Here is a 25,414-nt window from a genome sequence, read left to right as displayed (position 1 = left end):
GTGAGCTCTCTCTAGTGGTGGATGTATAAATCTGTATGTAGTGAGCTCCCCTAGTGGTGACTGTATAAATCTATATGTAGTGAGCTCCTCTAGTGGTGGCTGTATAAATCTGTATGTAGTGAGCTTCCTCTAGTGGTGACTGTATAAATCTGTATGTAGTGAGCTTCCTCTAGTGGTGACTGTATAAATCTGTATGTAGTGAGCTTCCTCTAGTGGTGACTGTATAAATCTGTATGTAGTGAGCTCCCTCTAGTGGTGGCTGTATAAATCTGTATGTAGTGAGCTCCTCTAGTGGTGGCTGTATAAATCTGTATGTAGTGAGCTCCCTCTAGTGGTGGCTGTATAAATCTGTATGTAGTGAGCTCCTCTAGTGGTGGCTGTATAAATCTATATGTAGTGAGCTCCTCTAGTGGTGGCTGTATAAATCTGTATGTAGTGAGCTCCTCTAGTGGTGGCTGTATAAATCTGTATGTAGTGAGCTCCCTGTAGTGGTGTCTGTATAAATCTGTATGTAGTGAGCTCCCTCTAGTGGTGGCTGTATAAATCTGTATGTAGTGAGCTCCTCTAGTGGTGACTGTATAAATCTGTATGCAGTGAGCTCCCTCTAGTGGTGACTGTATAAATCTGTATGTAGTGAGCTCTCTCTAGTGGTGGCTGTATAAATCTGTATGTAGTGAGCTCCCTCTAGTGGTGCCTGTATAAATCTGTATGTAGTGAGCTCCCCCTAGTGGTGGCTGTATAAATCTGTATGTAGTGAGCTCCCTGTAGTGGTGTCTGTATAAATCTGTATGTAGTGAGCTCCCTCTAGTGGTGGCTGTATAAATCTGTATGTAGTGAGCTCCTCTAGTGGTGACTGTATAAATCTGTATGCAGTGAGCTCCTCTAGTGGTGACTGTATAAATCTGTATGCAGTGAGCTCCTCTAGTGGTGACTGTATAAATCTGTATGCAGTGAGCTCCCCCTAGTGGTGGCTGTATAAATCTGTATGTAGTGAGCTCCCTCTAGTGGTGGCTGTATAAATCTGTATGTAGTGAGCTCCCTCTAGTGGTGGCTGTATAAATCTGTATGCAGTGAGCTCCTCTAGTGGTGACTGTATAAATCTGTATGCAGTGAGCTCCCCCTAGTGGTGACTGTATAAATCTGTATGTAGTGAGCTCCCTCTAGTGGTGGCTGTATAAATCTGTATGTAGTGAGCTCCCTCTAGTGGTGACTGTATAAATCTGTATGTAGTGAGCTCCCCCTAGTGGTGACTGTATAAATCTGTATGTAGTGAGCTCCCCCTAGTGGTGACTGTATAAATCTGTATGTAGTGAGCTTCCTCTAGCGGTGACTGTATAAATCTGTATGTAGTGAGCTCTCTCTAGTGGTGACTGTATAAATCTGTATGTAGTGAGCTTCCTCTAGTGGTGACTGTATAAATCTGTATGTAGTGAGCTCCCTCTAGTGGTGGCTGTATAAATCTGTATGTAGTGAGCTCCCTCTAGTGGTGGCTGTATAAATCTGTATGTAGTGAGCTCCCTCTAGTGGTGACTGTATAAATCTGTATGTAGTGAGCTCTCCCTAGTGGTGACTGTATAAATCTGTATGTAGTGAGCTTCCTCTAGTGGTGACTGTATAAATCTGTATGTAGTGAGCTCTCTCTAGTGGTGGCTGTATAAATCTGTATGTAGTGAGCTCCCCCTAGTGGTGGCTGTATAAATCTGTATGTAGTGAGCTCTCTCTAGTGGTGGCTGTATAAATCTGTATGTAGTGAGCTCCCTCTAGTGGTGGCTGTATATATCTGTATGTAGTGAACTTCCTCTAGTGGTGACTGTATAAATCTGTATGTAGTGAGCTCCCTCTAGTGGTGGCTGTATAAATCTGTATCTAGTGAGCTCCCTCTAGTGGTGGCTGTATAAATCTGTATGTAGTGAGCTTCCTCTAGTGGTGACTGTATAAATCTGTATGTAGTGAGCTCCTCTAGTGGTGGCTGTATAAATCTGTATGTAGTGAGCTCCCTCTAGTGGTGGCTGTATAAATCTGTATGTAGTGAGCTCCCTCTAGTGGTGGCTGTATAAATCTGTATGTAGTGAGCTCCCTCTAGTGATGGCTGTATAAATCTGTATGTAGTGAGCTTCCTCTAGTGGTGACTGTATAAATCTGTATGTAGTGAGCTCCCTCTAGTGGTGACTGTATAAATCTGTATGTAGTGAGCTCCCTCTAGTGGTGACTGTATAAATCTGTATGCAGTGAGCTCCCCCTAGTGGTGACTGTATAAATCTGTATGTTTTGAGCTCCCTCTAGTGGTGACTGTATAAATCTGTATGTAGTGAGCTCCCTCTAGTGATGGCTGTATAAATCTGTATGTAGTGAGCTCCCCCTAGTGGTGGCTGTATAAATCTGTATGTAGTTAGCTCCCTCTAGTGGTGGCTGTATAAATCTGTATGTAGTGAGCTCCTCTAGTGGTGGCTGTATAAATCTGTATGTAGTGAGCTCCTCTAGTGGTGGCTGTATAAATCTGTATGTAGTGAGCTCCCTCTAGTGGTGGCTGTATAAATCTGTATGTAGTGAGCTCCTCTAGTGGTGGCTGTATAAATCTGTATGTAGTGAGCTCCCCCTAGTGGTGGCTGTATAAATCTGTATGTAGTGCGCTCCCTCTAGTGGTGGCTGTATAAATCTGTATGTAGTGAGCTCCCTCTAGTGGTGGCTGTATAAATCTGTATGTAGTGAGCTCCCTCTAGTGGTGGCTGTATAAATCTGTATGTAGTGAGCTCCCTCTAGTGGTGGCTGTATAAATCTGTATGTAGTGCGCTCCCTCTAGTGGTGGCTGTATAATCTGTATGTAGTGATCTCCCTCTAGTGGTGGCTGTATAAATCTGTATGTAGTGAGCTCTCTCTAGTGGTGGCTGTATAATCTGTATGTAGTGAGCTCTCTCTAGTGGTGGCTGTGTAAATCTGTATGTAGTGAGCTTCCTCTAGTGGTGGCTGTATAAATCTGTATGTAGTGAGCTTCCTCTAGTGGTGGCTGTATAAATCTGTATGTAGTGAGCTCTCTCTAGTGGTGACTGTATAGATCTGTATGCAGTGAGCTCCCTCTAGTGGTGGCTGTATTTCATCGTACAGTTGACCATGCTGAGGATTTGGAGCTCTAAACTATAAAGATTGCACATTTCTAAATATTTTTTTAAACTGATGAAGACTCAGCACAAGGAATCATTCACATTAAGACAAACGGGAAAAATCTTCAGAATTTTATTTTTTGGTAAAACCCCACATGACGCTTGTTACATATTTGCACGTTTCCCGTTAGATAATTTCATTACATTAAAAAGAACTTCATATTACAACACTGGACAAACAGCGGCGGCCGCAGGCTGCAAGAGAGTGGCTTGCAACCAGTGCAGCAGCAGGGCATGCTGGGAGTTGTAGTGTTGTCTCTGAGGAGGGGGCAGATGGCAGGATGAGGTTAGGGAGAGGTGGGCTGTGATGCTGCCGCTCTCCGGCCCCCTTCATACAGACTGTAGACACCCGTTTTCAGGTTCCCGGGGTTTCGTCGCTGGCGAATGGAGATGACACTTGAAGTCTATTAGAAGTGTGTGAGGTTTTCGATCCCTCAGTGATTTGCTCCCCCGGAGACCCCTGCAGTCTGTGATCGGAGTCTGCGCGGCCGGGGCAGTAGGTGCGGTACATTGTGAGATGTCCGGGTCCCGCGGTCACTTCTTGCTTTGTGAGAGCCATTCAGTAAAGTACCTCTCCATGGCGGTGCGGGATTTCCAGCTCCCCACGTTCACAGTCGGGATGATTTTCTGCGGCTTTATAAACTGCACAAACCTCTTCATCTCGGAGAAGCTGCTGTGCTCGCTGTACGGGATACCTGCGGGGAGGCAGCGGAGATCAGGCATGTGACCCCTCTCAGCCAATCAGGTGGCACACACCAACCCGTTAACCTTTTATAGCAGGGGCTTCAAACTTTTTAGTGATGGATGTCCAGTTGACAAAACTGCAGGAGGCGACCCCCCCTTTCCTGGGCAGGGGGCTGGGCAGGAGGCGACCCCCCCCCCCCCTCTCCTGGGGGCCGGGCAGGAGACGACCCCCCCCCTCTCCTGGGGGCCGGGCAGGAGGCGACTCCCCTCTCTCCTGGGGGCCGGGCAGGAGGCGACCTCCCCCCTCTTCTGGTGGCTGGGCAGGAGGCGACCCCCCTTCCTCTCCTGGGGGCCGGGCAGGAGGCGACCCCCCTTCCTCTGCTGGGGGCCGGGCGGGAGGCGACCCCCCTCCCCTGGGGGCCGAGCAGGAGAAGACCCCCCCCCTCTCCTGGGGGCCGGGCAGAAGAAGACACCCCCTCCCCCCCTCTCCCAGGGGACGGGCAGGAGAAGACACCCCCTCCCCCCCCTCTCCCAGGGGACGGGCAGGAGAAGACACCCCCTCCCCCCCTCTCCCGGGGGCCGAGCAGGAGAAGACACCCCCTCCCCCCCCTCTCCTGGGGGCCGAGCAGGAGAAGACACCCCCTCCCCCCCTCTCCTGGGGGCCGAGCAGGAGAAGACACCCCCTCCCCCCCCTCTCCTGGGGGCCGAGCAGGAGAAGACACCCCCTCCCCCCCTCTCCTGGGGGCCGAGCAGGAGAAGACACCCCCTCCCCCTCTCCTGGGGGCCGGGCAGGAGAAGACACCCCCCCCCCTCTCCTGGGGGCCGGGCAGGAGAAGACACCCCCTCCCCCTCTCCTGGGGGCCGGGCAGGAGAAGACACCCCCTCCCCCTCTCCTGGGGGCCGGGCAGGAGAAGACACCCCCCCCTCTCCTGGGGGCCGAGGAGAAGAAGACACCCCCTCCCCCTCTCCTGGGGGCCGGGCAGGAGAAGACACCCCCTCCCCCTCTCCTGGGGGCCGGGCAGGAGAAGACACCCCCCCTTCCTGTCCTGGGGGCCGGGCAGAAGAAGACACCCCCCCCCCTCTCCTGGGGGCCGAGGAGAAGAAGACACCCCCTCCCCCTCTCCTGGGGGCCGGGCAGGAGAAGACACCCCCTCCCCCTCTCCTGGGGGCCGGGCAGGAGAAGACACCCCCTCCCCCCTCTCCTGGGGGCCGGGCAGGAGAAGACACCCCCTCCCCCCTCTCCTGGAGGACGGGCAGGAGAAGACACCCCCCTCCCCCTCTCCTGGGGGCCGAGCAGGAGAAGACACCCCCTCCTGGGGGCCGAGCAGGAGAAGACACCCCCTCCCCCCCTCTCCTGGAGGCCGAGCAGGAGAAGACACCCCCTCCCCCCCTCTCCTGGGAGCCGGGCAGGAGAAGACACCCCCCCCCCTCTCCTGGGGGCCGGGCAGGAGAAGGCACCCCCCGCCCTCTCCTGGGGGCCGGGCAGGAGAAGACACCCCCTCCCCCTCTCCTGGGGGCCGAGCAGGAGAAGACACCCCCTCTCCTGGAGGCCGAGCAGGAGAAGACACCCCCTCCCCCCCTCTCCTGGGGGCCGGGCAGGAGAAGACACCCCCCCCCCTCTCCTGGGGGCCGGGCAGGAGAAGACCCCCCCCCCCCTCTCCTGGGGGCCGGGCAGGAGAAGACACCCCCTCCCCCTCTCCTGGGGGCCGGGCAGGAGAAGACACCCCCTCCCCCCCTCTCCTGGGGGCCGGGCAGGAGAAGACACCCCCTCCCCCTCTCCTGGAGGCCGGGCAGGAGAAGACACACCCCCCTCTCCTGGGGGCCGGGCAGGAGAAGACACCCCCCCCCCCTCTCCTGGGGGCCGGGCAGGAGAAGACACCCCCTCCCCCTCTCCTGGGGGCCGGGCAGGAGAAGACACCCCCTCCCCCTCTCCTGGGGGCCGGGCAGGAGAAGACACACCCCCCCCTCTCCTGGGGGCCGGGCAGTAGAAGACACCCCCTCCCCCTCTCCTGGGGGCCGGGCAGGAGAAGACACCCCCCCCCCTCTCCTGGAGGCCGGGCAGGAGAAGACACACCCCCCCTCTCCTGGGGGCCGGGCAGGAGAAGACACCCCCTCCCCCTCTCCTGGGTGCCGGGCAGGATAAGACACACCCCCCCTCTCCTGGGTGCCGGGCAGGATAAGACACATCCTCCCCCTCTCCTGGGTGCCGGGCAGGATAAGACACCCCCTCCCCCTCTCCTGGGGGCCGGGCAGGAGAAGACACCCCCCCCTCTCCTGGGGGCCGGGCAGGAGAAGACACACCCCCCCTCTCCTGGGTGCCGGGCAGGATAAGACACCCCCTCCCCCTCTCCTGGGTGCCGGGCAGGATAAGACACCCCCCCCCCCTCTCCTGGGGGCCGGGCAGGAGAAGACACCCCCCCCCCCCTCTCCTGGGGGCCGGGCAGGAGAAGACACACCCCCCCTCTCCTGGGTGCCGGGCAGGATAAGACACCCCCTCCCCCTCTCCTGGGTGCCGGGCAGGATAAGACACCCCCTCCCCCTCTCCTGGGGGCCGGGCAGGAGAAGACACCCCCCCCCCCTCTCCTGGGGGCCGGGCAGGAGAAGACACCCCCCCCCCCTCTCCTGGGGGCGGGCTGGAGTTTATAGGGAACAGATCATTTATGGATTTACTTTTAAGAATTTGTGTGGGGTGAAAACTAAGTGGGGAAAAAAAAAAGTGCAAGTTTTTTTTTGTGCAGTTCACCCACCTCAATCCCGGAGTGTTTGCCCCCACAGTATACGGCACCCATCATGGCTGAAGCTTCTGTGAATCGCTGTATAAAGAGCAGCGCCGGCCCCTGCATGGAGGCTTTATTATTCCTTATACACGTCGTGAGGCCGGCATGTCAGACAAGGCATCACTGGCGGGGGGGGAGGTGAAGGGGGGGTACCGGGATCGATATGGCAGCACACGTACCGTACATGGTCACCTTTCCCCGGATCTCCGGTCTGATATCGGCCACTGAACCGCAGCTGCCAGAATACGTCCATCCCGTCGGCTTAAACGCCAGGACACGGTCGTATTTCCCGGAGAACTTGTTGAGGTGGGCCGAGAGACCCTGCAAGAAGAGACGAGACTGGAGAGGATTGGCGATGCCCAGAGCGAGGCACAAATGCAGCACTTTGGTTACCGGGGTGTAACGTGCCCCTCTGACCCCCTCTAGCAGTCCGGCAGTGGATTTGCGCAGTTCTAGTTTTCCTATACGTATATCCTCCATACTGGTCCCATACGTGGTCCCTTGCTGTGTGATATTGTCAGGGAGACGCCTTGTTTGGTTCTATTTGGATAAAGCGGTGGTCGTCCCCTCCATTAACGCTGTAGTCCTCTGGGTAAGGAACATGCCCACCTCCAGCAGTGTCCGCGCCAGATCTGCCGGGGCTCAGGTGACACTGTTATGTGCAGCCACTGATGGACAGCAGCGGTCACGTGGCCCCACAATGTCATGTAACAGCGGTGGTGAACACGGCACGTCTGAACACAAGGAGCTATTTTTTTTGTCCAATTAATATTGCGTTATGTTCATCTGAATTAAACCCCCCATACATCGAATGACAAAGGCAGCCGCAGTAACGCCTCCGCAGGGGCCGCAGCGTCCCGACCCCCCCAGTGATGCGGGGCAGCATTGTCCGACAGTGCAGGCAGCGCTTCCCTTCTGGTGAGCAGCGCAGGCTCTGTACTAAGCCCTGAACACACGCGTCCTCTCCACAGCAGCAGAGCCTTACCTTGAAGTTCACCTGCATCATGGGCAGCACGTGCAGCGCGGAGCTGTGCCAGTCTGTGCTCACCCGGGCCTGGACCTCCGCACACTCCAGACACTGCATCATCTTATATTTGTCTTGGGACATGCAAACCTTACAGCCCAAGACATCAGCGATCGCTGCAGAGATGAGAAAGCACCGAAAATCAAAGGACAGATAATAGACGTGTAATGACCGCAAATAGAAGAGGTTACATGCAGCGGTGGGGAGGCCTGCGCCCGGCTGATGAGCGGCGGGGAGGAGGCCTGCGCCCGGCTGATGAGCGGCGGGGAGGGAGGCCTGCGCCCGGCTGATGAGCGGCGGGGAGGAGGCCTGCGCCCGGCTGATAAGCGGCGGGGAGGAGGCCTGCGCCCGGCTGATAAGCGGCGGGGAGGAGGCCTGCGCCCGGCTGATAAGCGGCGGGGAGGGAGGCCTGCGCCCGGCTGATGAGCGGCGGGGAGGGAGGCCTGCGCCCGGCTGATGAGCGGCGGGGAGGGAGGCCTGCGCCCGGCTGATAAGCGGCGGGGAGGGAGGCATGCGCCCGGCTGATAAGCGGCGGGGAGGGAGGCCTGCGCCCGGCTGATAAGCGGCGGGGAGGGAGGCCTGCGCCCGGCTGATGAGCGGCGGGGAGGAAAGCCTGCGCCCGGCTGATAAGCGGCGGGGAGGAGGCCTGCGCCCGGCTGATGAGCGACGGGGAGGAGGCCTGCGCCCGGCTGATGAGCGGCGGGGAGGAAAGCCTGCGCCCGGCTGATAAGCGGCGGGGAGGAGGCCTGCGCCCGGCTGATGAGCGACGGGGAGGAGGCCTGCGCCCGGCTGATGAGCGGCGGGGAGGAAAGCCTGCGCCCGGCTGATAAGCGGCGGGGAGGAGGCCTGCGCCCGGCTGATGAGCGACGGGGAGGAGGCCTGCGCCCGGCTGATGAGCGGCGAGGAGGAGGCCTGCGCCCGGCTGATGAGCGGCGGGGAGGAGGCCTGCGCCCGGCTGATGAGCGGCGGGGAGGAGGCCTGCTCCCGGCTGATGAGCGGCGGGGAGGCCTGCGCCCAGGTCATCTCCCGCAGTCACAGAGAATGCGCACGCTCCACCTCCGCTCCATCCATTGGGAACCACTGGGGTCCCATCAGTCACATTCCAACACCTATCGCATTATCCCCCGTCCTATCATTGGTGGTTAACTTATTAACTTGGTTCCATCCAATAAAAGGGACAAGACACCCCTGAAATATTGGGGAACGCAGGGATGACTTTACACCACAGCTGCGCGTGACATAATGTGACACTTTTTCCTCCACTTTTGTAACTTCCCAAAAACAGGACGAGGCTGAAACCTGAAAATGGTGCAAATTATAACAAAGCAAAAGGACTATTGTTCTCTGGAGTCAGCCACTCACCACCTGCAGGAATCTGTATAATAATGAGGCTGGTTTTAGGTCGAAGAGCAAAAAACACTGTGCAGAGACCTCCTGACGGCCGGACTCTGCACCCAGAAAGAAGGGTCCGAGGAGCAGACCCCAAAATATACACTGCAGCTACAGCTCGAAGAACAGAGACCCCAAATCATAAGCAAAGCACGATCCGAATAATATTCACCCAAGAAAACCTTCTCCTTTCCAATAGAATACGATCCGCAGACGACCAGAGTCCGGGGGTGCAACGTCACCATCTCAAAGGCAGCGTTCACTGCAAACTGCACCGTCTCCTGCTGCGGAGGGAAGGTGTACTCCGGACTACAGTACCTGCAAAATACAGGACAAGCAGTGTACACAGTGACTCCAGCAGAATAGTGAGTGCAGCTCTGGAGTATAATACAGGAGGTAACTCAGGATCAGTAATGTAATGTATGTGCACAGTGACTGCACCAGCAGAATAGTGAGTGCAGCTCTGGAGTATAATACAGGAGGTAACTCAGGATCAGTAATGTAATGTATGTACATAGTGACTGCAGCAGCAGAATAGTGAGTGCAGCTCTGGAGTATAATACAGGAGATAACTCAGGATCAGTAATGTATGTACACAGTGACTGCACCAACAGAATAGTGAGTGCAGCTCTGGAGTATAATACAGGAGGTAACTCAGGATCAGTAATGTATGTACACAGTGACTGCACCAGCAGAATAGTGAGTGCAGCTCTGGAGTATAATACAGGAGGTAACTCAGGATCAGTAATGTATGTACACAGTGACTGCACCAGCAGAATAGTGAGCGCAGCTCTGGCTCATTTTGTCCTCCTTCATACAGACACTGTGGTCTTACGTGGTGTCCAGGTACAGGGTGTGGATCTTCCTCCCCAGCAGCGCTGGATATCTCTCCATCGAGGGTTCTGCGCGGAAGTCTCCTGTGTGTAATATTGTGGTCCCATTAGGAAGGATGAAAAGCAGCAGAACGGCCCCCGGGCAGCTAAGACGTGACAGAAGGGAACAGAGTCATTTACAATGGAGCAGATCAGTGACATTAAGGCTGTGTGCGCATGTAGCATAATTCCATGCATTTATGCTGCGTATTGCACTGCAGTGTAAATGTATGCGTCCTGCGTATTGCACTGCGGTGTAAATGTATGCGTCCTGCGTATTGCACTGCGGTGTAAATGCATGCGTCCTGCGTATTGCACTGCGGTGTAAATGTATGCGTCCTGCGTATTGCACTGCGGTGTAAATGCATGCGTCCTGCGTATTGCACTGCGGTGTAAATGCATGCGTCCTGCGTATTGCACTGCGGTGTAAATGCATGCGTCCTGCGTATTGCACTGCGGTGTAAATGCATGCGTCCTGCGTATTGCACTGCGGTGTAAATGCATGCGTCCTGCGTATTGCACTGTGGTGTAAATGCATGCGTCCTGCGTATTGCACTGCGGTGTAAATGTATGCGTCCTGCGTATTGCACTGTGGTGTAAATGCATGCGTCCTGCGTATTGCACTGCGGTGTAAATGCATGCGTCCTGCGTATTGCACTGCGGTGTAAATGTATGCGTCCTGCGTATTGCACTGTGGTGTAAATGTATGCGTCCTGCGTATTGCACTGCGGTGTAAATGTATGCGTCCTGCGTATTGCACTGTGGTGTAAATGCATGCGTCCTGCGTATTGCACTGCGGTGTAAATGCATGCGTCCTGCGTATTGCACTGCGGTGTAAATGTATGCGTCCTGCGTATTGCACTGTGGTGTAAATGTATGCGTCCTGCGTATTGCACTGCGGTGTAAATGTATGCGTCCTGCGTCCCCCGCACAAGCTATGTAGATTGTGCAGAATTCTGCACATGATGCTTTTTTGAACGCAGCAATTTGAGTGTCAATATGTGACAAAATCCGTGCGTTTAAAAATGCAGCATGTCACTTCTTCCGTGCGCTCAGGATGCTGCTCCCGCTGTGTATGGTGGGGGCTGCATCCCGAGCGCAGGAAATCAGCGTCTATGCTGCAAACCCTGCATCCATTACACAGCGTTTCTGCAGTGATATGAGGCGCACATGAGCTGCCAAATCACTGCAGAAATTGCAGCATGTACGAGTGCACACATGGCCTAACAGGGACTTTCCACACTTCTCCCCTTATATTTGCACAGGTCGCTCTCCAGGAGAGGCAGGCACAGCGAGATCAGAGCCCAGGAGATATTGGGCACACTTCTCACAGCGGAGGGTTTGCTCCTTAGCATCGCAGGTGGTGGATTATCCTCACGAATCAGACATTGCCCCAGGTTCCCTCGCCCATTCATTACTAAGGAAAGCCAAGAGACTGGATCTGATGGTGGCCGAGGACGGGAGTCGGGGCGCTGGTCACAGCAGAGAAGGAGCTGGGGCGCTGGTCACAGCAGAGAAGAAGCTGGGGCGCTGGTCACAGCAGAGAAGGAGCTGGGGCGCTGGTCACAGCAGAGAAGGAGCTGGGGCGCTGGTCACAGCAGAGAAGGAGCTGGGGCGCTGGTCACAGCAGAGAAGGAGCTGGGGCGCTGGTCACAGCAGAGAAGGAGCTGGGGCGCTGGTCACAGCAGAGAAGGAGCTGGGGCGCTGGTCACAGCAGAGAAGGAGCTGGGGCGCTGGTCACAGCAGAGAAGGAGCTGGGGCGCTGGTCACAGCAGAGAAGGAGCTGGGGCGCTGGTCACAGCAGAGAAGGAGCTGGGGCGCTGGTCACAGCAGAGAAGGAGCTGGGGCGCTGGTCACAGCAGAGAAGGAGCTGGGGCGCTGGTCACAGCAGAGAAGGAGCCGGGGCGCTGGTCACAGCAGAGAAGGAGCCGGAGCGCTGGTCACAGCAGAGAAGGAGCCGGGGCGCTGGTCACAGCAGAGAAGGAGCCGGGGCGCTGGTCACAGCAGAGAAGGAGCCGGGGCGCTGGTCACAGCAGAGAAGGAGCCGGGGCGCTGGTCACAGCAGAGAAGGAGCCGGGGCGCTGGTCACAGCAGAGAAGGAGCCGGGGCGCTGGTCACAGCAGAGAAGGAGCCGGGGCGCTGGTCACAGCAGAGAAGGAGCTGGGGCGCTGGTCACAGCAGAGAAGGAGCTGGGGCGCTGGTCACAGCAGAGAAGAAGCTGGGGCGCTGGTCACAGCAGAGAAGGAGCTGGGGCGCTGGTCACAGCAGAGAAGGAGCTGGGGCGCTGGTCACAGCAGAGAAGGAGCTGGGGCGCTGGTCACAGCAGAGAAGGAGCTGGGGCGCTGGTCACAGCAGAGAAGGAGCTGGGGCGCTGGTCACAGCAGAGAAGGAGCTGGGGCGCTGGTCACAGCAGAGAAGGAGCTGGGGCGCTGGTCACAGCAGAGAAGGAGCTGGGGCGCTGGTCACAGCAGAGAAGGAGCTGGGGCGCTGGTCACAGCAGAGAAGGAGCTGGGGCGCTGGTCACAGCAGAGAAGGAGCTGGGGCGCTGGTCACAGCAGAGAAGGAGCCGGGGCGCTGGTCACAGCAGAGAAGGAGCCGGAGCGCTGGTCACAGCAGAGAAGGAGCCGGGGCGCTGGTCACAGCAGAGAAGGAGCCGGGGCGCTGGTCACAGCAGAGAAGGAGCCGGGGCGCTGGTCACAGCAGAGAAGGAGCCGGGGCGCTGGTCACAGCAGAGAAGGAGCCGGGGCGCTGGTCACAGCAGAGAAGGAGCCGGGGCGCTGGTCACAGCAGAGAAGGAGCCGGGGCGCTGGTCACAGCAGAGAAGGAGCCGGGGCGCTGGTCACAGCAGAGAAGGAGCCGGGGCGCTGGTCACAGCAGAGAAGGAGCCGGGGCGCTGGTCACAGCAGAGAAGGAGCCGGGGCGCTGGTCACAGCAGAGAAGGAGCCGGGGCGCTGGTCACAGCAGAGAAGGAGCCGGGGCGCTGGTCACAGCAGAGAAGGAGCCGGGGCGCTGGTCACAGCAGAGAAGGAGCCGGGGCGCTGGTCACAGCAGAGAAGGAGCCGGGGCGCTGGTCACAGCAGAGAAGGAGCCGGGGCGCTGGTCACAGCAGAGAAGGAACCGGGGCGCTGGTCACAGCAGAGAAGGAGCCGGGGCGCTGGTCACAGCAGAGAAGGAGCCGGGGCGCTGGTCACAGCAGAGAAGGAGCCGGGGCGCTGGTCACAGCAGAGAAGGAGCCGGGGCGCTGGTCACAGCAGAGAAGGAGCCGGGGCGCTGGTCACAGCAGAGAAGGAGCCGGGGCGCTGGTCACAGCAGAGAAGGAGCCGGGGCGCTGGTCACAGCAGAGAAGGAGCCGGGGCGCTGGTCACAGCAGAGAAGGAGCTGGGGCGCTGGTCACAGCAGAGAAGGAGCTGGGGCGCTGGTCACAGCAGAGAAGGAGCTGGGGCGCTGGTCACAGCAGAGAAGGAGCTGGGGCGCTGGTCACAGCAGAGAAGGAGCTGGGGCGCTGGTCACAGCAGAGAAGGAGCTGGGGCGCTGGTCACAGCAGAGAAGGAGCTGGGGCGCTGGTCACAGCAGAGAAGGAGCTGGGGCGTTGGTCACAGCAGAGAAGGAGCTGGGGCGCTGGTCACAGCAGAGAAGGAGCTGGGGCGCTGGTCACAGCAGAGAAGGAGCCGGGGCGCTGGTCACAGCAGAGGAGCCGCTCTCCTGTCCTGTTTGTTACAGTGTATCAGTGCAGATGGATAAATCTACAGCGTTCTTATGCCCAGATCTCTAGTGTAGACGATGCATGTGAGGAGCGCGGACAATGTCTAGGAGAACGTTATTACTTGCTGATGTTTTTTCTTGTTTTGTAATTGAAATATTTTGCATCTTTTCTCTGATAAATGGAGACAGATTTATGCATCGCTGCATCTTATCCATTACGTGTTATTCCTCAGAATAAAAACCACAAACAACTATTTTTATGGCATAAGGAGCCCGATTCTGGGCTCTCATAGATCTGGGCTCGTGCGGAGCGGACGTGTGAAGGCTGCGCACATTACACCGGCGCCGGCCATCGTCACTGAGGCAGACCGCGCCGCACATCGCTCAGCCTCCCGGCCCGCCAGCATTTCTACACATTCAGAAAAGTCTCCACAGTTATATGTGACCTGGTGCCAAAGTGAAAACCATTGTGTGACCGAGTGGTGGAGAAGTCGTGACTGACAGCGCACCGAGTGGTGGAGAAGTCGTGACCGACAGCGCAGGGCGGCACGGGGCACGGCTGACGTCCAAGGGGTCAGCAGGAGGCAGGGACGTTCCACGAGGGTTTACAGCAGGGATCGCCCAGCGTCACCATTCATGGAGGATACGTACTGGTTGGCGTCCAGCAGCACCACGGTGATGCCGTGCACCAGGCACTCGGTGTACATGGGCAGGCGGTGGATGAATTCCTTCTCTACTCGCAGCTTCGTCTGCACCAGGTTCCCCGTGATCTGGAAGAGAGGAGAGCAATGACGACAGGTGACAATATCCAGCACATGTATACAGCAGCGCAGCAGAGGACGGGGCCGCACATACCACCAGCACCATTAGCAGCGCAGCATCTGGATAGAGTTTGCTGTGCACCATGCGCAGCCAATGCTAACATAACGCAGCGATTAGGTCAGAGTTTAATAACATCACAGCATGATCTGCTCCGATACATTGCAGCCGTGTTACTACTCGTCAGGATGGGTCTTCAGCCTCCGGATACTGGAACTGACTGCAAGCAGAGATCTGGAAGCTGCGGCTTTGCTCCTATGGGAATATCTGGCATTTATCTGCCGGCCGCAGGAACGGTGCTCACTACAGACATCCGAGCAGGTGAAGAAGCCGCCGGAATTACCAAGGAAGTGACCGGGAGTCACAGAATCCGAGGCGGCACCTTCTACATCCGCTGCATAAACACAGATGGGAGCAAATACAGGAGCAGGGGCCGGCGCCGTACCTGACTGCAGTAAATGGGGAAGCGGAACTTCTTTGTGAGGCCGCCATAGTGGTCAGAGTGAAAGTGGGTGAGGAAATACGCAGAGCAGTCGTCTATCGCCCCGTACTGGAACGCGTCCACAGCAAAGCCGGTGCCTAAAAAGAGACGATCACAGGAAAGATCAGAGGCAAGAGGAGAACAGCGAGGGATCAGACATCACCCGAACACACAGCATCATCATCATCATCATCATCATCATCATCAGGGAGGCACAGGACCCCAACAAAGCGGCCACCAAATCTGCTGCCATCACTTTAGTAAGAAACGAATGGAGTAAGACGAGCACCACACCCGACTGTGCCCTCGTCCCACCTCCAGGGGCAGAAGTAAGCAGAGTCAGATAAGAACACCTGATCCTACTCTCATCCCACCTCCAGGGGCAGAAGCGAGCAGCGTCAGATGAGCACCACATCTGAATGTGCAATCATCATACCTCCAGGGGTGGGAGCGAGCGGTGCCAGACAAGCACCGCACCTGAATACACCCTCGTTTTTGCCTCCATAGGCAGAAGCGAGTGATGCATGGCTGACCTCTAAATTGTGAGCCCCGGGGACATCACGAGGCAGGAATATTGCACTGTGTGATTACAGTCGGGCGGGCGTCATGGTGCCCCCCCCCCTCATGGGATGAGTCATCGTGCCCCCCCCCCATGGGATGGGTCATGGTGGCCCCCTTCCCCCCGGGATGGTTCATGGTGGCCCCCTTCCCCCCCGGGATGGTTCATGGTGGCCCCCTTCCCCCCCGGGATGGTTCATGGTGGCCCCCTTCCCCCCCGGGATGGTTCATGGTGGCCCCCTTCCCCCCCGGGATGGGTCATGGTGGCCCCCTTCCCCCCCGGGATGGGTCATGGTGGCCCCCTTCCCCCCCCCGGGATGGGTCATGGTGGCCCCCTTCCCCCCCCGGGATGGGTCATGGTGGCCCCCTTCCCCCCCCGGGATGGGTCATGGTGGCCCCCTTCCCCCCCCGGGATGGGTCATGGTGGCCCCCTTCCCCCCCCGGGATGGGTCATGGTGGCCCCCTTCCCCCCCGGGATGGGTCATGGTGGCCCCCTTCCCCCCCCGGGATGGGTCATGGTGGCCCCCTTCCCCCCCCGGGATGGGTCATGGTGGCCCCCTTCCCCCCCCGGGATGGGTCATGGTGGCCCCCTTCCCCCCCCGGGATGGGTCATGGTGGCCCCCTTCCCCCCCCGGGATGGGTCATGGTGGCCCCCTTCCCCCCCCGGGATGGGTCATGGTGGCCCCCTTCCCCCCCGGGATGGGTCATGGTGGCCCCCTTCCCCCCCGGGATGGGTCATGGTGGCCCCCTTCCCCCCCGGGATGGGTCATGGTGGCCCCCTTCCCCCCCGGGATGGGTCATGGTGGCCCCCTTCCCCCCCGGGATGGTTCATGGTGGCCCCCTTCCCCCCCGGGATGGGTCATGGTGGCCCCCTTCCCCCCCGGGATGGGTCATGGTGGCCCCCTTCCCCCCCGGGATGGGTCATGGTGGCCCCCTTCCCCCCCGGGATGGTTCATGGTGGCCCCCTTCCCCCCCGGGATGGTTCATGGTGGCCCCCTTCCCCCCCGGGATGGTTCATGGTGGCCCCCTTCCCCCCCGGGATGGGTCATGGTGGCCCCCTTCCCCCCCGGGATGGGTCATGGTGGCCCCCTTCCCCCCCGGGATGGGTCATGGTGGCCCCCTTCCCCCCCGGGATGGGTCATGGTGGCCCCCTTCCCCCCCGGGATGGGTCATGGTGGCCCCCTTCCCCCCCGGGATGGGTCATGGTGGCCCCCTTCCCCCCCGGGATGGGTCATGGTGGCCCCCTTGCCCCCGGGATGGGTCATGGTGGCCCCCTTGCCCCCGGGATGGGTCATGGTGGCCCCCTTCCCCCCGGGATGGGTCATGGTGGCCCCCTTCCCCCCGGGATGGGTCATGGTGGCCCCCTTCCCCCCGGGATGGGTCATGGTGGCCCCCTTCCCCCCGGGATGGGTCATGGTGGCCCCCTTCCCCCCGGGATGGGTCATGGTGGCCCCCTTCCCCCCCGGGATGGGTCATGGTGGCCCCCTTCCCCCCCGGGATGGGTCATGGTGGCCCCCTTCCCCCCGGGATGGGTCATGGTGGCCCCTTTCCCCCCGGGATGGGTCATGGTGGCCCCCTTCCCCCCGGGATGGGTCATGGTGGCCCCCTTCCCCCCGGGATGGGTCATGGTGGCCCCCTTCCCCCCGGGCTGGCAGCACATTCCTATAAACCTACATCTCAGGAGAATAAAACAGATTGCTTGCAATGAATCCCTGCCCCAGCTATTCACTGCCGGTCGGCCTCGTTCACACGCTGCGGTGAATAAGCTGCAGGTTTTTTTGTACCTTGCTTGTAGCAGTTTGCCATATTTACAACTAAGTGGTGAAGAGGAGAACCCCCTGCGCCATTATTCTACGATTAACACCCGCAGACAGGACACATTGTGCATTGTGGACACTCACCTGGGATTTTCTTGTAGAACGGACACTGCTTCCTTCCCCTCCCCCCTTGCTCCGTGCTGGGGTTCTGCCTGAACCTCTTTCCCCCCCTCTTCTGGGTTTCTGTCGCTGCCGGAATCTCACTAGCGTTTTGCACGACTCCGCCAGCGTCGCTGAGAGAACTCGTCGCCTTCCTCTTCCTCGGCGGCTTCTGGCTTTGCGATGTGACGGCGTTCTGCGTCTTTAGCGGCATCTTCACCTCGGCCGCCGCTTTCTCCACTTTAGGTCTCAAACCAAAGAACACCCCGATGTCCATCTGCTTCTTGGCTTTGGAGGGCGCAGACGTCATGGCGCGAGACCCCTGGGAGAACCTGTCCTGTACTTGTGATGTCGTCAGCTCGGCCTTTACCTCGCGCTGTGAGGCCGGTGCTGGAGGCCGAGGGGTCAGTGTAGAGGCCGCCTCTGTCTTAATAGGAGGCACCAGAGGCCAATAATCAGAGCTGCTGTCGGCCGCACCCGCTGGATTCAGCTGCTCCGGGGGTCGGTCACTGACGGCTGACACCGGTGTGCCGGACACAGACCAATGATCCGCACCAGACCCAGTCCTGACAGACGAGCTGCCCCTGGTATCATGGGCCTGGCCTGGGGGCTGACAGCTGGTGGAGCGCTGTGGGGGGATTTCTACTGCCGCAGTGTTGCGTGGAGCCGATCTCCTGGGACAGGGGGGCGCCCGTCCTAGGGGTGTCACGTCCCCCTCGTCATCACTGAACAGCTCCTGATCGCTGACCAGTGGGGAGTAGGAGATAGCGCTGTCACACACATCCGCGTCTTGTGGGGGCTGACACCGGCCGGCGGTGATGGAGGTTTCCTGAGAGGATGGAGAGGACAGCCAGAAATCCAGCGACGTCCTCCTCACCGAGTCCTGGGAGCTGGAGCGAGACGGGGACTTGGGCGAGTTCAGTTTTGTCATCTCCTTAGTGATCGATGGAATGAAACCGTTGGAAGCCATTGATTTATCGGCCTCAAGTAACACCAGATCTGGGGTAGAGGGAGGCGAGAAGGAAAGCGGATCCACGGCCCGGCTCTGCGCCAGCAAGAAATGCGAATATCGCTTGTAGTGAGAAGGAAGCGAGGACGAGCAGCAAAAACCATCCGGACATTCTGCAAGAAACCAGAGAACAGTGAGACGAAGCCTCGATGCCCCCCCAGCACGTCCCCGCAGGTAATGTGGCTCCCGGCCCCCCCAGCAGGTAATCTGGCTCCCGGCCCCCCCCAGCACCTCCCCGCAGGTAATGTGGCTCCCGGCCCCCCCCAGCACCTCCCCGCAGGTAATGTGGCTCCCGGCCCCCCCAGCACCTCCCCGCAGGTAATGTGGCTCCCGGCTGCCCTGGTGCTCGCTGCCCGCAGGTAATGTGGCTCCCGGCCGCCCTGGTGCTCGCTGCCCGCAGGTAACGTGGCTCCCGGCCGCCCTGGTGCTCGCTGCCCGCAGGTAATGTGGCTCCCGGCCGCCCTGGTGCTCGCTGCCCACAGGTAACGTGGCTCCCGGCCGCCCTGGTGCTCGCTGCCCGCAGGTAACGTGGCTCCCGGCCGCCCTGGTGCTCACTATCCGCAGGTAACGTGGCTCCCGGCCGCCCTGGTGCTCGCTGCCCGCAGGTAACGTGGCTCCCGGCTGCCCTGGTGCTCGCTGCCCGCAGGTAACGTGGCTCCCGGCCGCCCTGGTGCTCGCTGCCCGCAGGTAACGTGGCTCCCGGCCGCCCTGGTGCTCGCTGCCCGCAGGTAATGTGGCTCCCGGCCGCCCTGGTGCTCGCTGCCCGCAGGTAATGTGGCTCCCGGCCGCCCTGGTGCTCGCTGCCCGCAGGTAACGTGGCTCCCGGCCGCCCTGGTGCTCGCTGCCCGCAGGTAACGTGGCTCCCGGCCGCCCTGGTGCTCGCTGCCCGCAGGTAATGTGACTCCCGGTCGCCCTGGTGCTCACTGCCCGCAGGTAACGTGGCTCCCGGCCGCCCTGGTGCTCGCTGCCCGCAGGTAACGTGGCTCCCGGCCGCCCTGGTGCTCACTGTCCGGAGGACAGAACACCGGACGTGAAAGCTCTTTGAGACCAGACGTTTCACAGAGAAGAGAAAGGGTCAGTCTCGGAATACAATAATGACCCCCATTATAGTACCCCATACAGTGTCTGTCTCATTAACACGTACGAGACCCCCTGCTCTGTTAATTACTGGGGTCCTATGGAGAGGTCGCACCACCCCAGACCACGCACTGATGACCTCTATGTTATATGCAGTTTGCAGCTTATCAGCCTCGGGTCGGTGCACAGAGACTGACAGTGTTTTTAGTGACTGTCCTTACACTGCAGTAACGCGGTGGTTTTGGCACGTTCCCCTCTGGGTGACCTGCCCTTAATTAGAGAGGTAGAAGGCGTCTCCTGTACCTGTCTGTGCGGTGGGGGCTGCGTCCAGGCATTCGCTGACGTGCCATCGCGGCGTCTGTACCAGGAGTATGGAGAACGGCATCTGGCAGCTGGGGCAATGGCCGCTGTGCCTGTTTGGAGGGGTCTTGGGTGTTGGGGTCTTCACGGTTTCAGCATTTTTTCTTCTTGGTGTGGATGGTAGCTCCTGAGTCACCTGCACGGTCCACTCCGGGGCTGACTGCGGAGAGGGGGGGGTCTGGGTGGTCCTCGTCTTCTTTGGGGTCCCCCTCGTCCTGTTACCCCAGCTTTTACCCCCCGGCTTTCTTGCTTTTTCCTGACATCCAGCTTTGTCTGTTACTTGATTTGATGCTTTGTGTTTCTGGCAGGATTTATAATCCCAAATCTCGTCTTCATTGTCCGACATTGCTTCACCCTGAGAAAACGAGAAGGATAAAAAATGAGGAGAGAAAACAGCTGCAACCCACCGAGCAGAGGGTTTGTTACAATGTGTCAGGCTAAGCACTGTAGTACACATGTCCCTCCTGCACGGACCGCTCGCGGCAATGCTTCAGTGCGGGGCAGGCTCACACGTCATGAATCAGCCATTACACCGGATCCAGCAGATTCTGTAAACACAATGTTATTGGCCGCTGTTAAATAACTGATCTCTGCCGGATCTGTTTAACGCTGGAGTCTGTGGAGGACGGATCCGTTACCTGATCACTATTTATCCAACAGTTTTCTCTCGTTTGTAACGGATCTGTTTTTTTTTAATAGAATCTGTTTTAAATGTTAGATAAATAGCGATCAGGTAGCGGATCCGTCCTCCATAGACTCCCATGGTAAAAAAATGGATCTAACAGACCTGATGTTACCAGCGATTTCTGCAGGGTCTATTGTAACAGATGATTACAGGAGATGTGAGCGCAGGCTTAGGCCGGATTCACACTGATGTTTTTCACTGATGTGTTAAAAACGCATATGTCCCTCCGTGATTCGCTGCACACATGGGATGTTCATGTGTTATCCGTCATCCATGATTGCACGTGGAGGTATACTCACCTGTCCCTGCTCCTGCTGTCCGTGGTGCTGAACTCTTCGGCTCTGCTATTATCCGGCCGCTGCAGCTACTTCCGGGTCGGCTGTGGCTGCATACATGAATATGCAGCCAGTAATGAGCCGGCTCTGAAGCAGCAGGGGCCAGAGACAGCAGCGCTGGAGAAGGTGAGAATGCTTTTTATTTTCAATGTCCGTGTTTTTCTGGTGCGTGTCTCACGGATCACACCATAGTGTTGTGTGGTCCGTGGGACATCAGTGATGCCAGAAATAAACGGGCAAGTCTCCGTGCGGAGCAACCAGACACGCGTGTACACCACACAGAGAGACAGTCAGTGAAAAATCCCTGATGTGTGAGCAGATCCATTGATTGTAATGGGTCCGTGTATGTCCATGATTCTGATACGTATAAAAACTGTCACATACGTCCCAGAATCACTGACGTGTGAAACAGGCCTTACACGTATCAGTCTGAGGTCCGGGTTCTTTACTCACACAGCAGTGGCTAGAGCACAATGTAACGAAAGCCCAGCTGTAAATAGTTTTTGGTCAGACGATTTTTTTACGATTTTTATTTAAAGCCGGTGTGCCACCTGTGATTGCCTCTCGTGTATCTCTCGCGAGTCTCGCGGTGCATCACCCGGCACGGACTCACACGCTGCTCACAGGAGCGTCTCAGCTGCATAGAGATGAATGCAACCAACCCGCTCCCGTGAGCACAGTGTGACCCGTGCCGGGTCATGCACCGCGAGACTCGCGAGAGATACACGAGAGGCACTCGCAAGTGGCACACCGGCCTGAAGCCTCGCTTCTCCGCCACAAGTCACAGCAAGGAGTTTAGATTTTAGATAAATAATATTTGACTTTTTCGTTCAGTGCAGATTTTAAGTCCTCGTTCTAAGTTACAGAGTTTGACCCCCCTTCCCCCAATAATCTCCCTGGGGAGTGACCATTCACAAGCATCATATGTTGCATTATTTTTTCTAAAAATCAGTCACAAATTGGCATAAACCATTCAAAGGTTCTGTGGGGCTAAGACTTGTGATAACCGAACACTTCTCACAGCTGAGGTTTTGTTACACTGCATCCAGTCCACACTGAAAAGTGCATCTCATAAAGTAATCAGGTGAGGGAAAATGTATCTGAGGCTAAAGAACAATTGTATCCAGTGCAGACAATGGCCGCGTCCGCACCGACCTCCCTCCTGTCCTGAGCGTCTGATACAATGTATCCGTCTGGTGTTACCCCAGAGACTCACACTGGATACATTGTAACTAATCCTGGTCTCATCTGTATGGGGTAACGGAGATACGTGTGAACAGGGGCTTAAAAGGCTCCTGAAATGACTGGAGAGCAGAACCTGCTCCAATCCGGACCGCGGCCCGAGGACCCCAAATGTGGGAGCAGCAGATAAATGTCCTGTAGCTAAAAGGGATTTATTTATTTATCTGGTCTTTGCATTAAAATAAGAAATGTCTCAGAGAAGATAAGAAATTGATTGTATAAGTTTACTTTTATTAATTCTCTAAAATCACAAAATGAAATCTCAGACTGGAGGCCGATAGGAATGGAAGGAGTAACGGGCGCAGGACGAGCGGAAAGGGGGGGGACAGCGCGGGCAGGGTGAGCGGAAATGGGGGACAGCGCGGCCAGAGCGAGCGGAATGGAGGGGACAGCGCGGACAGAGCGAGCGGAATGGAGGGGACAGCGCGGACAGAGCGAGCGGAATGGAGGAACAGCGCGGACAGAGCGAGCGGAATGGAGGGGACAGCGCGGACAGAGCGAGCGGAATGGAGGGGACAGCGCGGACAGAGCGAGCGGAATGGAGGGGACAGCGCGGACAGAGCGAGCGGAATGGAGGAACAGCGCGGACAGAGCGAGCGGAATGGAGGGGACAGCGCGGACAGAGCGAGCGGAATGGAGGGGACAGCGCGGACAGAGCGAGCGGAATGGAGGGGACAGTGCAGGCAGAGCGAGCGGAATGGAGGGGACAGTGCAGGCAGAGCGAGCGGAATGGAGGGGACAGCGCGGGCAGAGCGAGCGGAATGGAGGGGACAGCGCGGGCAGAGCGAGCGGAAAGGGGGGACAGCGCGGGCAGAGCGAGCGGAAAGGAGGGGACAGCGCGGGCAGAGCGAGCGGAATGGAGGGGACAGCACGGGCAGAGCAAGCAGAAAGGGGGGACAGCGCGGGCAGAGCAAGCAGAAAAGGGGGGACAGCGCGGGCAGAGCGAGTGGAAAGGGGGGACAGCGCGGGCAGAGCGAACGAAAAGGGGGGACAGCGCGGGCAGAGTAAGCGGAAAGGGGGAAACAGCGCAGGCAGGGCGAGCGGAAAGGGGGAAACAGCGCGGGCAGGGCGAGCGGAAAGGGGGGGGCAGGGCGAGCGGAAAGGGGGGGGGACAGCGCGGGCAGGGCGAGCGGTAAGGGGGAAACAGCGCGGGCAGGGCGAACGGAAAGGGGGAAACAGCGCGGGCAGGGCGAGCGGAAAGGGGGGGGCAGGGCGAGCGGAAAGGGGGGGGACAGCGCGGGCAGGGCGAGCGAGTGGTATGGAGGGAATAACGCAGACAGTAACGTTGGCAGAGGGAAAGCGGAATGGGGGGACGACGCTGGCGGAGGGCAAGCAGAATGAAGAGGCCAACGCGGTGGAGGGAGAACGTAATGGGGGGACAATGCTGGTGGAGGGAGAACATAATGGGGGTGGACAATGTTGGCGGAGGGACAAGCAGAATGAAGGGGCCAATGCAGGCAGCAACATGGGAAGAGGGCAAGCGGAAGGGAAAGACAACGCGGGTGGAGGGTGGGTGGAATGGGGGGGGAACAACACTGGCGGAGGACGAGCGGAATGGTGGGGAGACGATGCAAGCGGAGAGCAACAGCATGGGGGATGTAGACGGAGGGCGAACCGAACAGCAAGACACTCTGGCTGGATTGGCGCGATTGATCGGAGGGTGATGTGGGACAATTTTGGGATCACACTGGGCTCCCGCCGCTGTCACTTCCTCCTATATCTCATCCCGGCCTCACTGATTTGTTACAGTCACATAAATTGTCACAAAATTATTAATATTCGAGAATGGTACAAATGGTCGAGAATGGTACAAATGGAGGAATAATCCCCCTTCTCCCCGGGTCCTGTCCCCTCCTCCCCCATCCCCCCCCCCCCGGATCCTGGGACCTCCCCGGATCCTGTCCCCCTCCTCCTCCCCGAATCCTATCCCCCTCCTCCTCCTCTCCCCCACCCCCCGGATCCTGGGACCTCCCCAGGTCCTGTCCCCCACCTCCCCCAGTCCTGGGACCTCCCCGGATTCTGTCCCCCTCCCCCCCCGATCCTGGGACCTCCCCGGATTCTGTCCCCCCCCCCGATCCTGGGACCTCCCCGGATCCTGTCCCACTCCTCCTCCCCGAATCCTATCCCCCTCCTCCTCCTCTCCCCCACCTCCCCCAGTCCTGGGACCTCCCCGGATTCTGTCCCCCTCCCCCCCCGATCCTGGGACCTCCCCGGATTCTGTCCCACTCCTCCTCCCCGAATCCTATCCCCCTCCTCCTCCTCTCCCCCACCTCCCCCAGTCCTGGGACCTCCCCGGATTCTGTCCCCCTCCCCCCCGATCCTGGGACCTCCCCGGATTCTGTCCCCCCCCCCCCCCTGATCCTGGGACCTCCCCGGATTCTGTCCCCCTCCCCCCCCGATCCTTGGACCTCCCCGGATCCAGTCCCCCCCGGATTCTGGGACCTCCCCGGATCCAGTCCCCCCCGGATTCTGGGACCTCCCCGGATCCTGTCCCCCTCCTTCCCTCCCCGGATCCTGGGACCTCCCCGGATCCTGGGACCTCCCCGGATCCTGTCCCCCCCCCCGGAATCCTGGGACCTCCCCGGATCCTGTCCCCCCCCCCGGAATCCTGGGACCTCCCCGGATCCTGTCCCCCCCCCCGGAATCCTGGGACCTCCCCGGATCCTGTCCCCCGTCTCCTCCCCGAATCCTGTCCCCCTCCTCCTCTCCCTCCCACCCACCGGATCCTGGGACCTCCCTGGATCCTGACCCCCTCCTCCTCCTCCTCCCCCCCCGATCCTGTCCCCCTCCTCCTTCTCTTCCCCGGATCCTGTCCCCCTCCTCCTTCTCTTCCCCGGATCCTGTCCCCCTCCTCCTTCTCTTCCCCGGATCCTGTCCCCCTCCTCCTTCTCTTCCCCGGATCCTGTCCCCCTCCTCCCCGGATTCCACTGTGACCGTGACCGCGGCCGCCCAATGACTCCCCCATTACCCTCCGCGGCTCCGTCCCCTCCGCGCTCTTTCCGCGCCTTCTCCTGGGCTCTGCCTGCACATCCGCAGCTGCACTTTCTTCTCATTTCCTCACATGACAGGAACGATAATTTATTCTTTATCCTTTTGAATTTGATGTAAATTGTTACTAATTTATTTCGATGTAACACATTATGGATTATTTAACTTTATGATTCATTTTTGACACTTTTACAATATTCTGACAGTGTCGAATCTATACAAACAAAATAGAAAACTAAGCATCAGAAGTAAATCTATTCAGCTTTTCTACACATTCGCCACGACAATGATAATAAAATCTTTTTTAACTGCAAAACTGTAGATTATAACTCCTGTAT

The 25,414-nt window shown here is 58.4% G+C and overlaps 1 protein-coding gene across 1 annotated transcript; it reads right to left on the bottom strand.

Moving 5' to 3' along the window:
- Nucleotides 1–3,215: 3,215 nt before the first annotated feature.
- DCLRE1A (DNA cross-link repair 1A) lies at nucleotides 3,216–25,113 on the bottom strand. The gene is made up of 10 exons (XM_075348157.1): nucleotides 25,057–25,113; nucleotides 19,770–20,181; nucleotides 17,366–18,502; nucleotides 14,871–15,004; nucleotides 14,258–14,376; nucleotides 9,868–10,011; nucleotides 9,205–9,350; nucleotides 7,605–7,759; nucleotides 6,799–6,940; nucleotides 3,216–3,853 (listed from the first exon to the last, which is right to left on the bottom strand). Exons 2-10 carry the CDS (start codon nucleotides 20,170–20,172, stop codon nucleotides 3,693–3,695), a joined length of 2,541 nt encoding a protein of 846 aa, XP_075204272.1. The 5' UTR covers nucleotides 20,173–20,181; nucleotides 25,057–25,113; the 3' UTR covers nucleotides 3,216–3,692.
- Nucleotides 25,114–25,414: the final 301 nt, after the last annotated feature.

The sequence above is a fragment of the Anomaloglossus baeobatrachus genome, chromosome 5, assembly GCF_048569485.1.
Source record: "Anomaloglossus baeobatrachus isolate aAnoBae1 chromosome 5, aAnoBae1.hap1, whole genome shotgun sequence".
Lineage (NCBI taxonomy): Eukaryota > Metazoa > Chordata > Amphibia > Anura > Aromobatidae > Anomaloglossus > Anomaloglossus baeobatrachus.
This window is presented reverse-complemented; position numbering and strand designations above follow the sequence as displayed.

Coding starts and splice junctions, on each gene's coding strand:
- DCLRE1A (XM_075348157.1), bottom strand. CDS start 20,172: ATGTCGGACAATGAAGACGAGATTTGGGATTATAAATCCTGCCAGAAA. Junction 18,503..19,769: donor AGCCCCCACCGCACAGACAG/GTACAGGAGACG, acceptor GGTTTCTTGCAG/AATGTCCGGATGGTTTTTGC. Junction 6,941..7,604: donor TGATGCAGGTGAACTTCAAG/GTAAGGCTCTGC, acceptor CTCTTCTTGCAG/GGTCTCTCGGCCCACCTCAA.